The sequence below is a fragment of the Chiloscyllium plagiosum genome, unplaced genomic scaffold, assembly GCF_037043375.1.
Source record: "Chiloscyllium plagiosum isolate Xiang-an unplaced genomic scaffold, Cpla_swu_hap1 HiC_scaffold_20, whole genome shotgun sequence".
Classification (NCBI taxonomy): Eukaryota; Metazoa; Chordata; class Chondrichthyes; order Orectolobiformes; family Hemiscylliidae; genus Chiloscyllium; species Chiloscyllium plagiosum.
Genome location: NW_028270158.1, coordinates 43,938,097 through 43,958,765, shown reverse-complemented (window position 1 = coordinate 43,958,765; position 20,669 = coordinate 43,938,097). Strand labels below are relative to the sequence as shown.

The window sequence follows — 20,669 nt, the reverse complement described above, 5'->3', positions numbered from 1 at the left end:
TGAAAACTCCCCATGATTATGTCAATAAACATCTAGTGAAATTGGAAACACTTCTTAACTTCAATTTCAGGCTTTTATTTTCAAATTTAAAGAGCATAGGATTTGAGTAATTTGCTGGATTGACAGTTTAACAGATCGTTGCTTCTTTGTATGCACAGGCATATCCACCTCTTTCACTTGGTTTAGGAACTCCATTGGGGTTATAAAAGTCAAAAATGTACTTGACCTCGCTAAAGAAGGTTTAGACCTTTTTTCAAATTTGTGACTCCTGTGCATCACATTTCATAATCTCCTAAAATGAAAACTGTTTCTGAGTGAAGACAGCTGTACTTTTAAATGCTCTCTCCTTTGATGAAAATATCAATGCCAGGCTTGGGGGTCTGAATACAGGGCTGTGGAGCCACTTTGGCTAAAGCTGTTAGACCTTGAGTGTAGAAGGTTGACGGGATATCTGATTCAGGTATTTAAAGTTATAAAAAAGATTCATTAGGGTAGATAAAAAGGATTTATTTTCACTGGAAAATGAATCCAGAACAAGAGGGTATAATTCTTCAAGTTGCTGCTGGACCATGTAGGAGGTAAGTCAGGAAGCAGCTTGATTCTCAACAAATGTTAGTGATAATGTAGAACTTTCTCTTTCCCCTCAAAAAGCTGTGAATGTTAGGCATTAATTGATTTGTGTTGGATAAGGCTAGGAAGTGATGTGCAAGTGTGTAGACCAGGTGGGTCTGAGATATAGATCAGCCAGAATCTATTTGACTGACTGGGCAGTTTGAGGAGCTGAAAGGCCTTTACCTGCTCTGCTGTTCCTACAAGATTTTGTTAAAACATGTCACTAAAAGGGTTTACAGCTATCCTGCAGATCCCACTTTGGATAGTCATAGTTATAGGGGTCTACTGCACAGAATAAAAGAGGCCCTTCAACCCATCGAGTCTGTGCCAGTCAAAAACAACCACCATATTATTCCAAACCCATTCTCCAGCACTTGACCAATAGCTTTGTATGCCTTGGCATTGGAGGTGTACATCTAAATATTTATTAAATATTGTGAGTGTACACAAAGGAAGTTTTACACCATCAAAAAAAATCTTGATAACAATTGCAGGACTAATGATAAACAGAAGCATCAACATATTGCAAAATTAATTTCATAATTTCAAAAGCTGTGTGTTGGGAAACAGCAAGAGAATTAGGGATGTTCAAACTTTTAGTGTGTAACTCAAAGCCAAGATTAAAATGGTTGACTAGAACCATCAAAACATACTACAGCTTACATTTGTATAGCACTTTTACTTCTGAAAAAGTAAAACTTCTGAAGCACTTCAAGTTACAATTTCTTGCAGGGTTTGGGAACACAGTTAATTATTGAAAAGCATTGTAGAAAGTGTGTGAAAGAGCATCAATATTAACCAACTTTCGTGGAAAGACAGAAGCATTAATGTGGGTTTACCTTGGAAAATTGCATTAGTGATGGTCCCTGGGCTTGGGGCTTGGAGGAAAGACAGATTAGGAGGAAAAGAATGCTCAGGATGAATAAGACTTTCAAGAAGAGAGAGAGGGCACTGTCTTGTTTGGGCCTTGTTTTTATGTAATACTCAACAGAGTCAGCAAAATTGTATTTCTTGGGACAATATCCAAGTTGCTTTCTTGCTTTGTCTATCTTGAAGGTATGTGTGACTGCAATGCTTCGAACCTGAGAAAGAAAAATTCAGATCTGTAACAGGCATATTACTTCACCAATCACAGAAACTATACAACACAACTGGCGGCCATTCAACTCATTTTGGTTCTTTAAAGCTCCTTGATTAGACAGAGAGCCCGGACTCTTCCTAAATAAAAGCAAATTACTGCAGATGCTGGAATCTGAAACCAAAAGAGAAAATGCTGGAAAATCAGCAGGTCTGGCAGCATCTGTAAGGAGAGAAAAGAGCTGACATTTCGAGTCTAATTAACCCTTTGTCAAAGCTTTTCTCTCCTCACAGATGCTGCCAGACCTGCTGAGATTTTCCAGCATTTTCTCATTTGGCCCGGACTCTTCCCTCAGCTCTGCAATTTTTTCCATATCATGCATGTAGCCAATTCCCTTTTAAAAAATCACTTTATTTCCAGTGCTCTTGCAAGCAGTGTATTCCAGAACATATCAATACAGTATAAAATAATACTCCTAAACATGCTCTGGGTCTTTTGCCCTCTGGTCACTATCTCTCTAGAAACTGAAACCAGGGCCTACTATTTACTCTATCAAAACCTCCTTAACTTGCTTTGTTATAAGGAGAACAACCTCTCAAGCTTTCAATCAGTCTCTCTGCAGAACTAAAGTCTTCATTCCTGTTTAATTTGAGATTAGCTCCTTTGCATTTGTGCTAACACTTGACATTTTTCCTCAAATGTGGTACTGAGAATTAGAACATAGAACAATACAGCGCAGTACAGGCCCTTCGGCCCTTGATGTTGTGCTGACCTGTGAAACCAATCTGAAGCTCATCTAACCTAATTAGACACCAGCTGAATGATTTATAAAGATTTAGCAGAGTTACTTCCATTGTTTCCTCAGTGAACCTGTCCCCTCATGCCCCAATAAAACAACAAAAGTTTTCAAACCTGAAGATTTCAAAATAACGGTCAATCTTTACCTCATTCCTTGTGAGCAATGGAGAGATTTCTATAATCGGTCTCAGAGCCATATGAAGGTGTTCCATTATTATAGCTGCAAATAAAACAGCAATATAAATACTGACCTGTGACAATGGGATTCAAAGTTGATGGACAGAAAATATAGCCTATATGTGACTCCAGTCCCACACCAATATGTTGACTCTTATTTACCCTCTCAAAGGGGCCAGACTTGTCAACTTTTATCAAACTGTTTCATTTGAAGAGATTTGTAATGGGTATCCTCCTATCCACTAACAGCATTGAATGTTGGTGTGGAAATAGTCAGATCGACAAGTTATCCAGTCTCTGGGATGGAGGAGAAGGGGTTGAATGAGAAGCAATGGTTAAAATAAAATTTAATGTGGAAATATATCAAATACACAAACAACATACAAAAAGTAAAATAACTTGAAACCAAATCAAACAATGAGAGATTAAAAAATAAATTACCTGCCATGTAAATGAAGTGGATAGGCACATGAAACCACGGTTTGTAGCCCAACTTCACAAACTAGTGGAGACAAATAAATGTTGCATGAATTCACCGACCAAGTATTTTAAAACACACATTTTCGGTTCATTAACAGCTTTAGGAGCAGGAGGAAGTCACGCATCCTTTCAATTTCCATCTTTTTTTAATGTCAAAAATATACTTTATTCATAAAATATTTTGATGATCTGTACAATTGATGGTGCCATTCATAGGCGCACCTTGCATTTCTTTACATACAGAAATTGGAATTAATCATTCGTATATACATTTACCATCCATATATTTAGCTGAGGCTTCAGCGGAGCCCACTTACTGAGTGGACCCGCTGTTCTTCTTTGGCAGGCAGACGTTAATGGTGGTCTTTCCCCACCACGCCTTGGCGGCAGCTGCCCCAAGCTTCAGCGGGTCCCTCAACATGTAGCCCTGGACCTTGGAATGTGCCAGTCCGCAACACTCAGTCGGGTCAGCTCCTTTAACCAGAAGGTCAACGGGTTTCAGACAGACCAAGAGTGTTTTTGAGCGAGTTGATGATCTTCCAGGCACAGTTGATGTGCGTCTTGGTGTGCGTCCCGGGGAACAGACTGTACAGCATGGAGTCCCGCGTCACGGCGCTGCTCGGGATGAACCTCGACAAACATCACTGCATTCCTCTCCAGATTTCCTTTGCGTAGGCACATTCCAGAAGGAGGTGTGTGACAGTCTCGTTCCCCCCGCAGCCGCTTCGAGAGCATCGTGCGGTGTGGCAGAGAGTCCGGGCGTGCATAAAGGATCTCACAGGCAGAGCCCTTCTCACCACCAGCCAAGCCATGTCTTGGTGCTTGTTGGAAAGTTCTGGCGATGAGGCATTCTGCCAAATGGCTTTGACAGTCTGCTCAGAGAACCGCTCGATAGGATCCGCCCTCTCCTTTTCCCAAAGGGTCTCAAGGACACTACATGCTGACCACTTCCTGATGGACTTGTGGTCAAATTTCTCCACGAAGGACAAGTGATACGGAACGGTCCAACTACTTGGTTCCATCATTCAATTAGATCATCGCCTGATTTGAAACAAGTTCTCTACCCAACAAAACTAACCATCTCCATTTTGAATTTTTCAGTTGCCCTTGCAGTCACAACAGCTTTTTTGAGGGACAGAGTTTTGATTTCCACCAGACTTTCTGTGAGGAAGCACAACCTGACATAACCCCAAATCTGCCTGGTTTTAATTTTAAGGTTATAACCTCTTGTTCTGAATGTTCCTCCAAACAAAGGAACTCATTTATTTCTATCTACCCAATCAAATCCTTCAGTCATTCAAAACAATTTAAATCACCCCTTAATCCAGAGTTTCCCAAACTAAAATCTGCAGATACAGGATATGCTCACAAATGGGTAACTACCCAGGGCAGTGAGGTCAAAATTAAGTGAGTGAAGGGTGGCCAGGGGTGAGTGCTACTTTCCTTCCTTGTATTCCAGCTCAACTCCTGCTCCTTTCACAGTCCCTAGGCCTTTGCTCTTTCCACACGTCTGCACTCACCCTGGCTGTCTCCACGGTCAGGCTAGTTACAATTTGGATACAAACCTTTCTTCCAGCTGAATTAGATCAGAGGCTATACATCTGAAACACTATCCATGCCTTTTCTCTTCGAGAATCTTGAGCATGAAAGGAAGACATCCAGTCTCTGATGCCTTTGAAAGAGTTATTCAATTTAATCCCACACCTCAGCTTTCCCATCACCTTGCACATATGTTCTCTTCAGCTGCATTTTAAAATACTTTATGAAAATACTTGTGGAAACTGATTCCATTACTCTGAACAACCTTTGGAATTAAAAAAATTTAAAAAAAGGTCTGTTAAGTTGTCTTTAAATCCATGACATCTCATTACCAACTCTCTTGTCAAAGGAAGCAGCTTCTCTCCATTTTCTTTCATCAAAACCCGTCCAAACCGTGAATTCCTCTAAAAGGTTTCCCTTTAACATTGTTTGTTCCACGGAGAATAAATGAGCTTCTCCAATCCTCCATTTTACTCACATCCCTCATAACGATAAAGCTACTGAAGTCCCAGAAGACCACTCTCTCATACAGACGTTTCTGTGGCCAGCAGAGAAAAAGCAGAATGGTGTGTTGTTTCCCTGGTGCCAGGATCAAGGATGTCTCAGAGAGGGTGCAGAATGTTCTCACGGGGGAGAGGGGCCAGCAAGAGGTCATTGTCCACATTGGAACCAATGACATAGGAAGGGAAAAGGTTGAGATTCTGAAGGGAGATTACAGAGAGTTAGGCAAAAATTTAAAAAGGAGGTCCTTGAGAGTAGTAATATTTGGATTACTCCCGGTGCTACGAGCTAGTGAGGGCAGGAATAGGAGGATAGAGCAGATGAATGCATGGCAGAGGAGCTGGTGTATGGGAGAAAGATTCACATTTTTGGATCATTGCAATCTCTTTTGGGGTAGAAGTGACCTGTACAAGAAGGACGGATTGCACCTAAATTGGAAGGGGACTAATATACTGGCAGGGAAATTTGCTAGAACTGCTTGGGAGGATTTAAACTAGTAAGGTGGGGGAGTGGGACCCAGGGAGATAGTGAGGAAAGAGATCAATCTGAGACTGATACAGTTGAGAACAGAAGCGAGTCAAACAGTCAGGGCAGGCAGGGACAAGGGAGGACTAATAAATTAAACTGCATTTATCTCAATGCAAGGGGCCTAACAGGGAAGGCAGATGAACTCAGGGCATGGTTAGGAACATGGGACTGGGATATCATAGCAATTACAGAAACATGGCTCAGGGATGAGCAGGACTGGAAGCTTAATGTTCCAGGATACAAATGCTACAGGAAGGATAGAAAGGGAGGCAAGAGAGGAGGGGGAGTGGCATTTTTGATAAGGGATAGCGGTACAGCTGTATAGAGGGAGGATATTCCTGGAAATACATCTAGGGAAGTTATTTGGGTGGAACTGAGAAATAAGAAATGGATGATAACCTTATTGGGATTGTATTATAGACCCCCTAATAGTCAGAGGGAAATTGAGAAACAAATTTGTAAGGAGATCTCAGCTATCTGTAAGAATAATAGGGTGGTTATGGTAGGGGATTTTAACTTTCCAAACATAGACTGGGACTGCCATAGTGTTAAGGGTTTAAATGGAAAGGAATTTGGTAAGTGTGTACAACACAATTTTCTGATCCAGTATGTGGATGTACCTACTAGAGAAGGTGCAAAACTTGACTTACTCTTGGGAAATAAGGCAGGGCAGGTGACTGAGGTGTCAGTGGGGGAGCACTTTGGGGCCAGCGACCATAATTCTATTAGATTTAAAATAATGATGGAAAAGGATAGACCAGATCTAAAAGTTGATGTTCTAAATTGGAGAAAGGCCAATTTTGATGGTATTAGGCAAGAACTTTCGAAAGCTGATTGGAGGCAGATGTTCAGAGGTAAAGGGACGGCTGGAAAATGGGAAGCATTCAGAAATGAGTTAACAAGAATCCAGAGAAAGTATATTCCTGTCAGGGTGAAAGGGAAGGCTAGTAGGTATAGGGAATGCTGGATGACAAAAGAAATTGAGGGTTTGGTTAAGAAAAAGAAGGAAGCATATGTCAGGTATAGACAGGATAGATCGAGTGAATCTTTAAGGAGAAAGTGAGGTCTGCAGATGCTGGAGATCAAAGTTGAAACTTTATTGCTGGAACAGCACAGCAGGTCAGGCAGCATCCAGGGAACAGGAGATTCGACGTTTCGGGCACAGGCCGAAGAAGGGCCTGAAGAAGGGCCTGTGCCCGAAACGTCGAATCTCCTGTTCCCTGGATGCTGCCTGACCTGCTGTGCTGTTCCAGCAATAAGGTTTCAACGAGTGAATCTTTAGAAGAGTATAAAGGAAGTAAGAGTATACTTAAGAGGAAAATCAGGAGAGAAAAAAGGGGACATGAGATAGCATTGGCAAATAGAATTAAGAGAATCCAGAATATTTACAAATATTCTGGATAAATTTCTGGACAAAAGGGTAACTATGGGAGAGAATATGGCCCCCTCAAAGATCAGCAAGGGGCCTTTCTGTGGAGCTGCAGAAAATGGGGGAGATACTAAATGAGTATTTTGCATCAGTGTTTACTGTGGAAAAGAATATGGAAGATATAGACTGTAGGGAAATAGATGGTGACATCTTGCAAAATGTCCAGATTACAGAGGAGGAAGTGCTGTATGTCTTGAAACGGGTAAAGGTGAATAAATCCCCAGGACCTGATCAGGTGTACCCTAGAACTCTGTGGGAAGCTAGAGAAGTGATTGCTGGGCCTCTTGCGGAGATATTTGTATCATCGATAGTCACATGTGAGGTACCAGAAGACTGGAGGTTGGCTAACATGGTGCCACTGTTTAAGAAGGGTCATAAGGTCAAGCCAGGGAACTATAGACCAGTGAGCCTGACCTCGGTGGTGGGCAAGTTGTTGGAGGGAATCCTGAGAGACAGGATGTACATGTATTTGGAAAGGACTGATTAGGGATAGTCAACATGGCTTTGTGCATGGGAAATCATGTCTCACAAACTTGACTGAGTTTTTTGAGGATGTAACAAAGAGGATTGATGAGGGCAGAGCGGTAGATGTAATCTATATGGACTTCAGTAAAGTGTTCGGCAAGGTTCCCCATGGGAGACTGATTAGCAAGGTTAGATCTCATGGAATACAGGGAGAACTAGCCATTTGGATACAGAACTGGCTCACAGGTAGAAGACAGAGGGTGGTGGTGGAGGGTTGTTTTTCAGACTGGAGGTATATGACCAGTGGGGTGCCACAAGGATCGGTGCTGGGTCCTCTCTTTTTGTCATTTACGTAAATGATTTGGATATGAGCATAAGAGTTAGAGTTAATAAGTTTGCAGATGACACCAAAATTGGAGGTGTAGTGGACAGCGAAGAAGGTTACCTCAGATTACAACAGAATCTTGATCAGATGGGCCAATGGGCTGAGAAGTGGCAGATGGAGTTTAATTCAGATAAATGCAAGGTGCTGCATTTTGTGAAAGCAAATCTTAGCAGGACTTATACACTTAATGGTAAGGTCCTAGGGAGTATTGCTGAACAAAGAGACCTTGGAGTGCAGGTTCATAGCTGCTTGAAAGTGGAGTCGCAGGTAGATAGGATAGTGAAGAAGACGTTTGGTATGCTTTCCTTTGTTGGTCAGAGTATTGAGTACAAGAGTTGGGAGGTCACATTGCGGCTGTACAGGACATTGGTTAGGCCCTGTTGGAATATTGTGTGCAATTTTGGTCTCCTTCCTATCGGAAAGATGTTGTGAAACTTTTAAAGATTTATAAGGATGTTGCCAGGGTTGGATGATTTGAGCTATCAGGAGAGGTGGAATAGGCTGGGGCTGTTTTCCCTGGAACATCAGAGGCTGAGGGGTGACCTTATAGAGGTTTACAAAATTATGAGGGGCATGGATAGGGTAAATAGGCAAAGTCTATTCCCTGGGGTCGGGGAGTCCACAACTAGAGGGCCTAGGTTTAGGGTGAGAGGGGAAAGATATAAAAGAGACCTAAGGGGCGACCTTTTCACGCAGACGGCTGTACTTGTATGGAATGAGATTCCAGAGGAAGTGGTGGAGGCTGGTACAATTGCAACATTTTAGAGGCATTTGGATGGGTATATGAATAGGAAGGGTTTGGAGGGATATGGGCCGGGTGCTGGCAGGTGGGACTAGATTGGGTTGGGATATCTGATCGGCATGGACGGGTTGGACCGAAGGGTCTATTTCCATGCTGTACATCTCTATGACTCTATGACTGGTGGTGGGCTAACCTGAAAGTCACCACGCCTCAGGCAAGGGGCAAGGTTGAGATTATAGGACCTGCATGGAGACTCCAGCCAATGCAGGAATTGTCCCTATGTTGTTGTCACCACTCCGCCTCCAAACCAGCTATCCAACCAACTGAGCTAACTGACCCTTCATCCTCGATAGCATGCTGGTAAATCTATTCTTTACCCTTCCAATGTCTTTCATTCTTCTGTTGCTCAAAATTATACATAACAATCCAATTAAAGCCTGACCGGTTGCCTGAAACGATGTGGGGAGGGGGGGTGGAATTTTCCTGATTTGTACTTAATGCACCTATTTACAAAGCCAAGTATCCATATGATTTCTCAACAACCTTACTTGTGTGGTTCTCTTTAAGGTAATTGTGAACTATACCACATCTCCCAGCTCTTGCATCTCCCTTGAAAGAGGACCATTTATATTGTAGTGACTTTCCATGTTTTTCAAAGTGAATACTTTCTCATGTTAATTCAAAGATATAAGTGATGCTAGCAATAATAACATTCATTGCCCAACACTAACTGCCCCTTGAGAAGGTGGTAGTGTGTCACATTCATGAACCATTGCCATCCATGCAGTGTTAGGAAGTGAGTTCAAGGATTTTGACTCCCCAGTGGTGAAGAAACAGTTATGTTGTTGAAACTCAGGATAGAGCATCACTTGGAGGGGAACTTCCAGGTGCTGGTGCTCTCATGCATCCCATGGGTTTAAAAGGTGGCTGTCAAAAGCGGCTTGGTGCACTCCTCCCATACATCTTATAGACATTTGTTGATTTGCTGAAAGAAGATGACCTTTTAGAGAAATGCTGAATGAATGCTGCACTGTCAGAGGTGCCACCCTTTAAAAAAATGTCCAAGCAGAGCTGGATCCCATGGTGTATCTTGAAGGTTAGCAGAGGGGTTCACCTGGTGTCTTGGCCAACCAATATATAAGAAAATAATTCTGATCAATTGATCATTTATCTCATTGTTGTCTGTGAGATCCTGCTGTGTGTAAAATGGCTGCCACATTTAACCACAGAGCAACAGCTATTGAACTTCAAAATGTCATTTGAAACATTTTGAGACTTTTTTTAAAAAGCTCTGACAGTTTATTATTTCTGACATTGATAGTAGAATTAATATTTTTAAATTGTTTTTTCACACCTACCAATGGGGATAACCAGTCAAATACATTTACAGCTTCTCCGTCGTTGATGTAGTAAACTTGGCCACTCTGTAAATGAGACAATAAATCTGGCTGCATTAAAACACAAAAATAAGCTTTGAAATGAATGAGTTACACAGTGAATTTATATCAACCATGCCTGAACAGATCATCACAACAGTTACACTTAAAGTAAGACTTGTCCTTACTTATATAGCACCCTTCATAACCTCAGGACATTTCAAAGTGCATTACAGCCAGTTAAGTACATTTTGAAGTGTAGTTACTATTGCAATGTAGAAATACAGCAACCAATTTATATGTGCAGCAAATTCCCACAATCAGCGATGTGGTAATGATCAGGTAATCTGTTTTGGTAATGTAAACTAAAAGGTAAACATTCGCCATGAACACTTTAATAACTCTCTTGCCTTACATCAAAGTAACACCCTGGGATCTTTCACATCCATTGGAAGGGAAGAAGGGCCTAGGTTTAATGCCTCATCTGAGAGGCTGCATCTCTGATAATGCAGCACTGCAGGAGTACAGTGGCAAAGTCTGTCTGGCGTTTTGTGTTAATGTCCTGCACCCACAATGTTCTAACTCAAAGAACTACCAACTAAGCCGTGGCTAATACTGACTCTCAAATCCCAGAAAGAGGAACTATAAATACAGTGACATTTTGGTGATTCCACCTCAAGGGTTTTCCAATAAAAGGAAGTGCTGGAAATATTCAGCTTGGCAACATCTGTGGAGAGAAAAAAAGTTAGCATTTTACCAGAAAGGCCATGGACCTGAAACGTTTATTGTGTTTCTCTCTCCACAAATGCTGCCAGAACTGCAGAGTATTTGCAGCTTTTATTTCAGGTTTCTTGCATTTACATCTGTTGAGATGTCTTTAATTTCAACAATCTCTCTGTCACGACAATGTTCTCAATTAGACTGACAGAAATACCAGAAAGTTCATAGTCATAATGACAAACTCTTTCAACCTCTGCAACATTAGTCTTCTCAGCTTACCTGTTGCTGAAACCTTGTGTGTTTTTTTGTGTTTGCCCCCAGACTCAAACATTCCAATGCTCGACTGGCTGGCCTTCCATTTTCAAATCTCAGTAAGCATAAACGCATCCAAAATCTCCGTTAGTAACTTGTATCAAGACTCAGACACCCCTGACCTCTTGTGCTCATTGGCCCACACTGGTGCTCAATCTGGATGCTCCTTAAAACCAACCTCCTTGACAAAGGTGCTTTGATCATTTGGGTTCATATGTTGTTGTTTACTAGAAGTTTAATATGAGTTCTGATGCTGTGAAGCACCTTCAGACAGTTTACAATGTTAAAGGTGCTATGTAAATCCAATTTGTTTGTTGGTTCAATCAGTAAAATCAATAAGCCGCAAGGATGATACAACCCATAACTTCACAGGCTGTGATGCCCACTTTGGATTTTGGATCTTAGCACATCCCATAATGGTGCAGACCTGCCACTTACCGCTATGTGACCTTTAGCAGCCGTGAGTGCCTCTCCAGCAAGGATGTGAGCTTGCACTAGATTGTCAACGTGGACCCAGTTCATCTTGGTATCAGGATTTCCAAAGGTGAAACTGAACAGACGTCTTTCAATGTTCACCTGCAGCCATCAGGGTACAGATTTAATCTGAACAAGCAATCAATTGTAATCACCATCAACATTAAATACTGAAGCATTGCTCACACTGTATAGTGGCTTGCTAATTCCTAGCAATTCCCAAAATGTCACTAATCCGTACTCATACTAGTTATGGCTCAATATGTTGACAAACTTTTGTCTGTGTAAAGGTTTATGGGTTCAAGTCTCATTCAAGATTTTTGAGAGCATAGTGCAGGCTTGCACTTTGAGTGCTGCACCATTCTGGTGAGACATAACATCTGACACTGTCTCAGGTAGTAAAATATTTTACAGTGCTATTTCAGAATGGCCCAAGATTAAACTTCTCTCTCAACCAACATTACTTAAATAAATTATCTGACCTTTTATGTCATTGCTATGGAGACTTGCTCAGATTATGCCATATTTTCTACATTTCAACAGGAAATGCATTTCAAAGGAAGTATTTTGTTTGTTATAAAGCACTTTGGGACACCTTACATGTAAAACATAAAATGTATTTTAAAAAAAGTTATTACTTTGTATTTACTGATTTATAAAGTTCCACTGATTTCAGACAAACTTCAAAGACTAGCAGCTGTCTCAATGAGCAGTTAGTATCTTGTTGAAATTACTTAGTGAGGAGATTTCTTAATTGCGAGTTTTGAGAAGATTTGTAGCTCAGCTTGAGGTTCTGGACAGGCAATGACATCACCAACCCAATGAAACCCAAACATATAAATAGAAAGCGGGCTACACCATCAGTGCTTCACTCAGAGGCTCACTGAAGATGTTACCTAGTATGGTGACGAAATGTCTGAAAATGAACCTTGCAGCTCAGCGAGCAAACCTACATCCAGATTTCTTACTAACAGGATTGATTCCAATGTCATTGTGTTTGAGGCAATTTCAAATTGTACTTTTCAGGACATCAGCCTCAAGTCTGTAAACAATCTGCATTTTTTATCTTGTAACGTTGTCATGACAATAGAAAATTATCCTGATGGCCAGTTGAGATTCCTAGTGCAGAATGTGATATTGGTGATATTTGTCCAAGCCATGCTGATTCATTGCTACAACCTCTGATAGTTTTACTTCAACATTATCCCCATCTCTCTGTGTTTGCTGACCTAAGTCTGCTCTCATCTGGTAATGCCTCTCATCCTTTTTTTCAAATCCCTGTATGTCCTCACCCCTCGCTATAACTTTTTCTATATCCACAACTCTGGGACCTCTTCATTCCACCAATTCTGGCCTCTTGAGCATCATAGATTTTAATAGCTCCAAAATTGGTGGCCATGTTTTCAGCTTCCTGAGTCATAATCTTTGGAATTCTCCTCCCACATCTCCCTCTCCTCCTTTAAGGCATTTCTTAAAATATTCTCGTTTTAGTCACCTGTACTAATATCTCCTTATCTGATCCTCTGTCAGGTTTTGTCTGAGGATGTACCTGGGATGTTTTACTATGTTGTTTTAGGCTTGTAAAGAAACAGATCTTCAAAATAAAGTCCATCAGCTTTCAGTCCTATCCGATCTACAACAGCTTTGATGTGGAAGTGCAAGTGGATTGGGGTGGACAAAATCAGAACTCACATGACACCGTATTATAGTCCAACAGGTTTATTTGAAATCACAAACTATCGGAGCACTGCTCGTTCGTCAGGTGACTTCTGTCACCTGTCACCACCACGGAGAAAGAGGATTGCAGATGCGTGTGTTGAATTTGTTGATTTGGGAGCGGAGGGTGATGAAGGTAAGGCCTTTGCTGAGGACTGATCGTTCGTCCTCAGTAAGGGGGAAGTCTGGAGGGATGATGGGGGATGGCAGGGCTGGGAGCTAGGATGTAGTGTAGGGCTGGACCTGGGAGTGCGAGTGGAGACTGTAACTGGGGTGGGAATGGTAGTAGAGAGACTGAGGGTGATGTCATTTATAGAACTAACATTCACCCTGAGCTTTGGGGGGAGGGGCGGGGGGGGAGTGGGCAGAGGGGATGACAGTCCGCAGTGTCACCACTGCACCTCACTATAACCTGGTATTGCGTGACCTCTAACAATAGCTTTGTTAACACAATGAAATGTCTGATAGGACATTATAGTGAAAACCGAGGCAATCAAATATTCAATTTGAAATTGAGACCTTTATTCTCAGTTTCTTCCTTCTTATAGCCAGATGTTAACCTGTCACTAAGTCTTTGTCCAGTACAATCAGGGTTTGATTTCACTAAGGTTAAATCGGTCATTAAAAGTTCAATAATCTTGCTTCGTAATCATTATCAAACCTAATTACATAAAAGAAGAGCAGCCTTTGAAATATTCCTAACGCTTTCATTGCAATCAGGCAGGTTTGGGGAATAAGTCAAATGAAGCCTTTAAAGCAGGTGAATGCTGAAATGCAATCACCAGAGAATTTAATGAGTGATGTTAGCATTTTATCAAGGTACAAACACCAGTTCAACAACAATTTATATTTATATAGCACTTTGAATATCATCAAACGATCCCAAGATACTTCACAGGAGCTTAATCAAATAAAATCATTGTGATAATTGATCAGATGATTGAAAACTTGGTCAAAGAGGTAGTTTTAAAAACAGGATCTGCAATTCTACAGTGTTTTCACAATCTCAAATCTCATTATAGCCAATGAAATCTGATAATTGTTGTGATGTGGGAAACATGGCTGTCAATTTGGATACAGTGAGATCCCTCAAACAGGAATGTCTTAATGACCAGATAATCTGTTTCAGTGATACTGGTTGAAGGACAATCCAGATCAGATGCGTCCAAATTCTGCAGCTGTATATTATAAAGGGTTATGGCTTTTCACAGATGATTGTATGCTATCTTCACATGTACCTTATTTCCTTTGTGGAACAGTGGGGAGGACTAACAAGAACACAATTTCTGTGGCCAACAAGTCCTGTAGAGGGACTTTGATGCATGGATTCTGACTCAGAAGTGGAAGTGATATTTACTGCACCATAAGACCTCCTAATCCCAGGAAGACACTCAATTAACATTAAGATGGTTGTTTCTAATGAAACTGGTGGAATATTTGTGACTGTCACAGTTAACACAGAAAACTGTTACAAATGGATTTTGGAAATCATATATTTTGAATTTATATAAATGTTTTAACATTGGCATGAAATTCAGACTCTTCCATTTTCTTACCATCAATTAGGGAGCTTCAGCTCTGAACTTGATGAGTACATCGAACAATATTTAGCCCCAAGTTGTGTCTCTCACAGCTGCTGAACTTTTGAGAAGATTTTGAAGTGCAGAGCAAATTAATTCCAGTGCAGAGAAGGACACACACACACACAGAAACTCAGACACACACACACACTCATTTCTCTCTCTCTCTCAGGTTAAACCAACCCCAGTCATCTTTGACTCTAATGATAGAGCAACCCGTTAGTATGGCAAGACTATGGTGACTTTACCTTGATCTCTGGCTCCAGTATTGGTCAGTTGAGGATACGCAAATTGTGAAGCTTTGCACGAATCAATGGGATCTTGATCAGATGGACCAATGGGCCGAGGAGTGGCAGATGGAGTTTAATTTAGATTAATGTGAGACGCTGCATTTTGAAAGGCAAATCAGGGCAAGACTTATACTGTTAATGTAAGACTCCTGGGAAGTGTTGCTGAACAAAGAAACCTTGGAGTATAGGTTTATAGTTCCTTGTAAGTGGAGTCTCAGGTAAATAAGATAGTGAAGAAGGCATTTGGTATGCTTGCCTTTATTGGTCAGTGCATTGAGTATAGAAGTTGGGAGGTCATGTTGTGGCTGTTCAGGTCATTGGTTAGGCCACTTTTGGGATACTGCATTCGATTCTGGTCTCCCTTCTATAGGAAGGATGTTGTGAAACTTGAAAGGGTTCAGAAAAGATTTACAAGGATGTTGCCAGGGTTGGAGGGTTTGAACCATAAAGAGATACTGAGGAATCTGAGGCTATTTTCCTTGGAGCATTGTATGCTGAGAAGTGACCTTATAGAGGTTTATAAAATCATGAGGGGCATGGATAATGTGAATAGCCAAGGTATTTTCCCCATTGGATGGAAGTCAAAAACTAGAGAGTTTGGTTTAAGGTGGGAAGGGAAAAATTTTAAAGGGACCTAAGGGGCATCCTTTTCACACAGAGGATGGTGTGTGTATGGAATGAGCTGCCAGAGGAAGTGGTGGAGATTGGTACGATACAACATTTAATATGCATCAGGATGTTATTTGAATAGTAAAAGTTTAGAGGGTATGGGCCAAATGCTGGCAAATTGGACTAGATTAATTTATGATATCTCATCAGCATGGAAGAGTTGGACCAAAGGGTTTGTTTCTGTGCTATACAACTGTGTAACTCTGTGATCGAAGTCATTTCAATTTTGAGAGACTGACAACAATGATGGACAGGAAATGACTTTCTGTGACAGCTTGTATATCACAATATATATTCCCATTCTAGCTCAGCCACATGATCTCCCCATGAGAGACAGGAAATTAGACAGGTCAATTTGAGGGAAAAACTGAGAAATTCCTCCCTGATTCTTTTTAGCAAGCAGCAGCAAGCCAACACATCCCTCTGGCCCTGTTGGAGCTTTGCACAGCCTATTCCACACATGCCCAGAAGGAACTTAGCAAATCACTGGCCACAGGATCTGGTTGCAAATGGCATAGAGCCATAGAGTCAGTATTGGCAGAGAAGAAGACCATTTGTCCCGTCAGTTCCTATACTCCAGAGAAAGAAAAGTCTTCTGACAGACTAATTGTGATTTAGCTATATACACACCGACAAATTGTGATTTTTAACCATTCCCGATCTATTTAGTTGAAACAAGGTCACGTGATCCACCAGGTCACCTGATGATGGAGAATGGTGTGACACAATTGGTACACTGCAATGCCATGATGTAAATTCTATTCATCATTGAGACCTTTGCTAATCTTTACAACACGTAGAAACTATCAGCTGAATTGGAAGGGCTTATAGCCCAATACTAACTGCCACCCGTGCCAAGTGCCTCTGTTCCTGAGGCCCATAGATGCCTGGAGGCCGGAGTACACAGGTTCGAAACTTCTTGCCACCTGTTTTAAAAAAAAGATGAAAACATATCTGAGATTAGTTGGTACAATTTGTTCCTAGCCTTCAAACTTATGTTGGTATTCTCTGTCTAGGATAATTTTCAAGTCCAGAAATCCAAAACCTAATTCAGCATCAGGTATCAAATTGAGGAAGAACACGAACCTCTTGAGAAGGAAGTGATAAACGATGTGGACCTTTGAAGGGCTGCATACCATCTGACTGTGCTCTCACTCAGTGGGTAGCATTCTTGCCTCAAACTCAAAGTTGAAAGTTCAAGTCCCACTCTAAAGACATGAGCATTGAAAAATAATCTTGACTGAATATTGCACTGAGGGAGTTTTGCACTCTCAGAGCTGTGTCTTTGGAATGATTCTAAATTTAAGGACACTAAATTTGGCCTCAGTGCCCTTGGGCTAGGACTCAGGGATAAAAAGGGAAATACATATTCTTGCTCCTGATTGTTACCCATTGTGAGATCAAGGCAGGAGTAGGGAGGGATGATAACATATCTGCAGCACATCACAGTCAAGACAGCAACCTAAACAAGGCAGTTTATAGTCAGGACTAATCCATACTGTGCTCCTTCTTCTTGCTGGGAGAGAATTTTCAAAAAGCATATTGACAAACCTTACACATCCTGTGCATTAAACTTGTTGAAAGATTAATTGCCTGATGTTTAACTTCTGAGTGCAGGCCTCATGTTCAGAGAATGATTAATTCATCACATTATCTGTTGCTAAATTTAAACTCTGTCACACGACACATGGTATAGAGTTGCAGTACCAGGTAAATTATTAGTAATACTGAACCAACAGTCAGATGGAGAGGTTGAAATGTTACAAACATACAGCTCATGCCTCGTCCACTCTCTACTCTTCAGATAGTACCAAATTGTGAAGACTGATCACATTGAGTAAAATATAGTGGCACATTCAGAGTGACTTTTGACATCATTGTATCAGTCAATAAGTTGGAGGCAGAACAGGACTTATAGGAAACAACATCTTGAAACAGAACCTTGAACTCATAACCAGAACAATAGCAAAATCTCCCAATGAAACAGGATTATTTCTTGAAAAAAATGCAGTGAGTGGAGGAAAGCAACTGACTGCAAATACTGTGCATAACATCAATCCTGGTTATTTGCACAATACAAATCCGGATGTAATTGTTTGGGGAGTCAGCCAAGTACCTCCTTTGTGGTTGGAATTTGTGGAATCATAGCACTGAATTCCAATAAAGTAGAAGATGTCATGGTAATATTTGAAGGAAAACATGAGAGTTCTTTCTGATGTTCTGGGCAATAATCCAAGTGAAAGCACCCAATGTAATGATTTATTGTGCCTGAGAGTTTCAGGAAGGGCAGGATGGGTGATTGAAACTGGATGGGTGAGGTGTTTAAGGAAATAATAAAGATGACGCGTTAAGGAGAAGGTGAGATGGGATCAGAAAAGAGTTTAGGAAGAAAATTTCATACAGCCTGAGGGATAATAGGTAAAGTGGGGATGGAAGAAGTAAACTAGAACTAGGAGAGAGAAAGGTGAAAGATGGGCCAATGAGTGAGGGCTCCTGCAGAACCTGATTGGAGACTATATCCAACCAGGACAATAACTACCCAATCAGAAGCAATGTTTTCAATAATAGCTGTGATCAGTTATTGATAAAATGTTCTGGGCATTGTGTTGATTAGAGATCTTTAAGTTTCTACCCTCTTGTGTATCTTGTCTTCACCTGCCTGTTCTCTAAACTCTGATTTCTCTCCCTTAACTTCTCTCTCCTCCTTTCAGCCTAAACATTTGGTCATTGGCCCCTGTGTCTCCTTCCATGGCTGGTGTTAAAAGATGGTATGGTAATCCTCCAGTAAACTATCTTGGGACATGTTATTACATGTAAGGCACTATACAAATCCATGTTGTTGTTGCCGATTCATGTACCTTTCAAAGACGTTCCATCAGCCGCCAGCACCATCTGATCAGCGATAGCTTTGGTCTTTGAGTAATGATCAACATGCTAGGGTGAAAGGTTCGACAGGAAATTATACAGAACATTCAGCAACTATACAAGTCACTTTGAAAATTTAAATGTTTTATTGGAGTGTTCCTTCTTCTCATAAATGCCCTCTGTATCATTCCCCACTCCCTCATTACCGTGCCATCTATTTCTCAGTTCATTGTGGAATGTGGATGCCGTTGGCTAAGCCAGCATCTGTTGCCCATCTCTAATAGTCCAGACAGCAGTTAAGAATCAACCACATTGCTGTAGGTCTGGAGTCACATGTAGGCCAGACCAGGTAAGGATGACAGATTTCCTTCACTAAATGACATTAGAGAACCAGATAGGGTTTTCCAACAATCTGTAATGGCTTCATGGTCATCATTAGACATTTAATTCCAGATTCTTTACTGAATTCAAACTCCACCATCTGCCACAGCAGGATTTGAACTCAGATCCCTAGAAAATTAGCTGAATTTCTGGATTAATTATCTAGCGATTATACCACCAGGCCATTGGACGGCATCTGGTGGGAGAGGCGCAGAAACTATGAACCAGCCACCCTACATGTGGGATCATGGTAGGGGAGACTGCTGAATATGCATGGAATGTGGAGGAGATGTCTGTCTGGAGGGTGGATTAGGGAGTCTAGATGGAGGGTGGGGGGGGATATCTGGATGGAGTGGGCAATGGGGAGTCTGGATGGAAGGGAGAAGGGATCTGGATGGAGGGTGAGGGGGAGGAGTCTGGATGGAGGGTGAGGTGGGGAGTCTGATGATGGGGAGGGATCTGGATGGAGGAGGATGTGGAGAATCTGGATGGAGGGTGAGGGATAGGAGTCTAGATGGAGGGTAGGTGTTTGTGCAGATGGAGGACGGAGGCAGATGTGAAACATATGAGATGGAACGAAAGTATCACCAGAATAAAAAGGGAATCAGTGAATACCTTGTCCAGAGGTACATATGGCACAGTATCTTCATCCCCCTGGTGTATTTGTTGTCCCCCAAAGACCACGTTCACAGTGCTGGTGTATATTAAACATGGAATATTTCGATGGAGGCACACTAGAAATAAAAAGGAGAAGCCTATGTTAGCAGTACTACGCCGACTGTTTATTTCAGGAGACTAAACCAGAATCCAATCAAGTGGTCCTGGATTTATTTGTTGAATATTTTGAAGGCTGAAGTAGACAGATCTTTGGTGTCTCATGGAATCAAGGGGCACGGGCAGGAAGGTAAAATTGAAACTGAATATTGTCAATTCCTGCTCTCAATTCTTAGATTCTTAAGAATTTCTCAAATAAAAGGCTGAAAACTCATTGTGAAATGCACTGCCATCAATCCAGTCAGTCATCAGATAAAATCAAAATGATTGTAGCACTAAAACTTTATTTTTGTAAAATGAAAGGAAAAGCATGATTTGTATATATACCAAGTGGCACTTTTAATGGCTCCAGGACATCCCAAAGCACCTTAGAGCCAATGAAGTGCAGTACTTTCTGGAGTGTAATTCAGTTATAATGTACTGTGGTGGCTGATTTTTCCAAAGCAAGTTCCCACAAATGGCATTGTGATAAATTGGATTTACTTCTGTGTGTGTAGTGTTAATTGAGATATAAATATTGACCAGGACACCAGGGGACTGGAGAAGGAGATCTTGTAAACCCAGCTGAGAATGCAATTGGAGCCTTGGTTTAATGTCTCACTTGAAAGATGACACAAAGGTGCACTGAAGTAGCAGCCTAATAGATACACTTGCAAAATCAACTCTGTCTCTATATGTCTCTCTCCTTCTTAATTCCCACCCCCTTGACGAAGCCTTTAATTACATTTGCTTTAATGTCTATTTTCTCTGATTACTATTCTTTCAAAGTGCCTGTTGA

General features: G+C 41.3%; 1 protein-coding gene across 1 annotated transcript in view; it reads right to left on the bottom strand.

Annotated features, from left to right (window-relative positions):
* Nucleotides 1–20,669, bottom strand: part of sdr42e2 (short chain dehydrogenase/reductase family 42E, member 2) — a 39,053-nt gene that overhangs the window by 7,611 nt on the left and 10,773 nt on the right. The window contains exons 4-11 of the mRNA XM_087998068.1: nt 19,733–19,851; nt 18,730–18,805; nt 16,715–16,797; nt 11,581–11,718; nt 10,093–10,158; nt 3,107–3,167; nt 2,635–2,708; nt 1,452–1,694 (exon numbers count right to left, since the gene is read on the bottom strand). Of these exons, the coding sequence (XP_087854194.1) occupies nt 1,452–1,694; nt 2,635–2,708; nt 3,107–3,167; nt 10,093–10,158; nt 11,581–11,718; nt 16,715–16,797; nt 18,730–18,805; nt 19,733–19,851 (860 nt within the window). The remainder of the gene's footprint in view (nt 1–1,451; nt 1,695–2,634; nt 2,709–3,106; nt 3,168–10,092; nt 10,159–11,580; nt 11,719–16,714; nt 16,798–18,729; nt 18,806–19,732; nt 19,852–20,669) is intronic.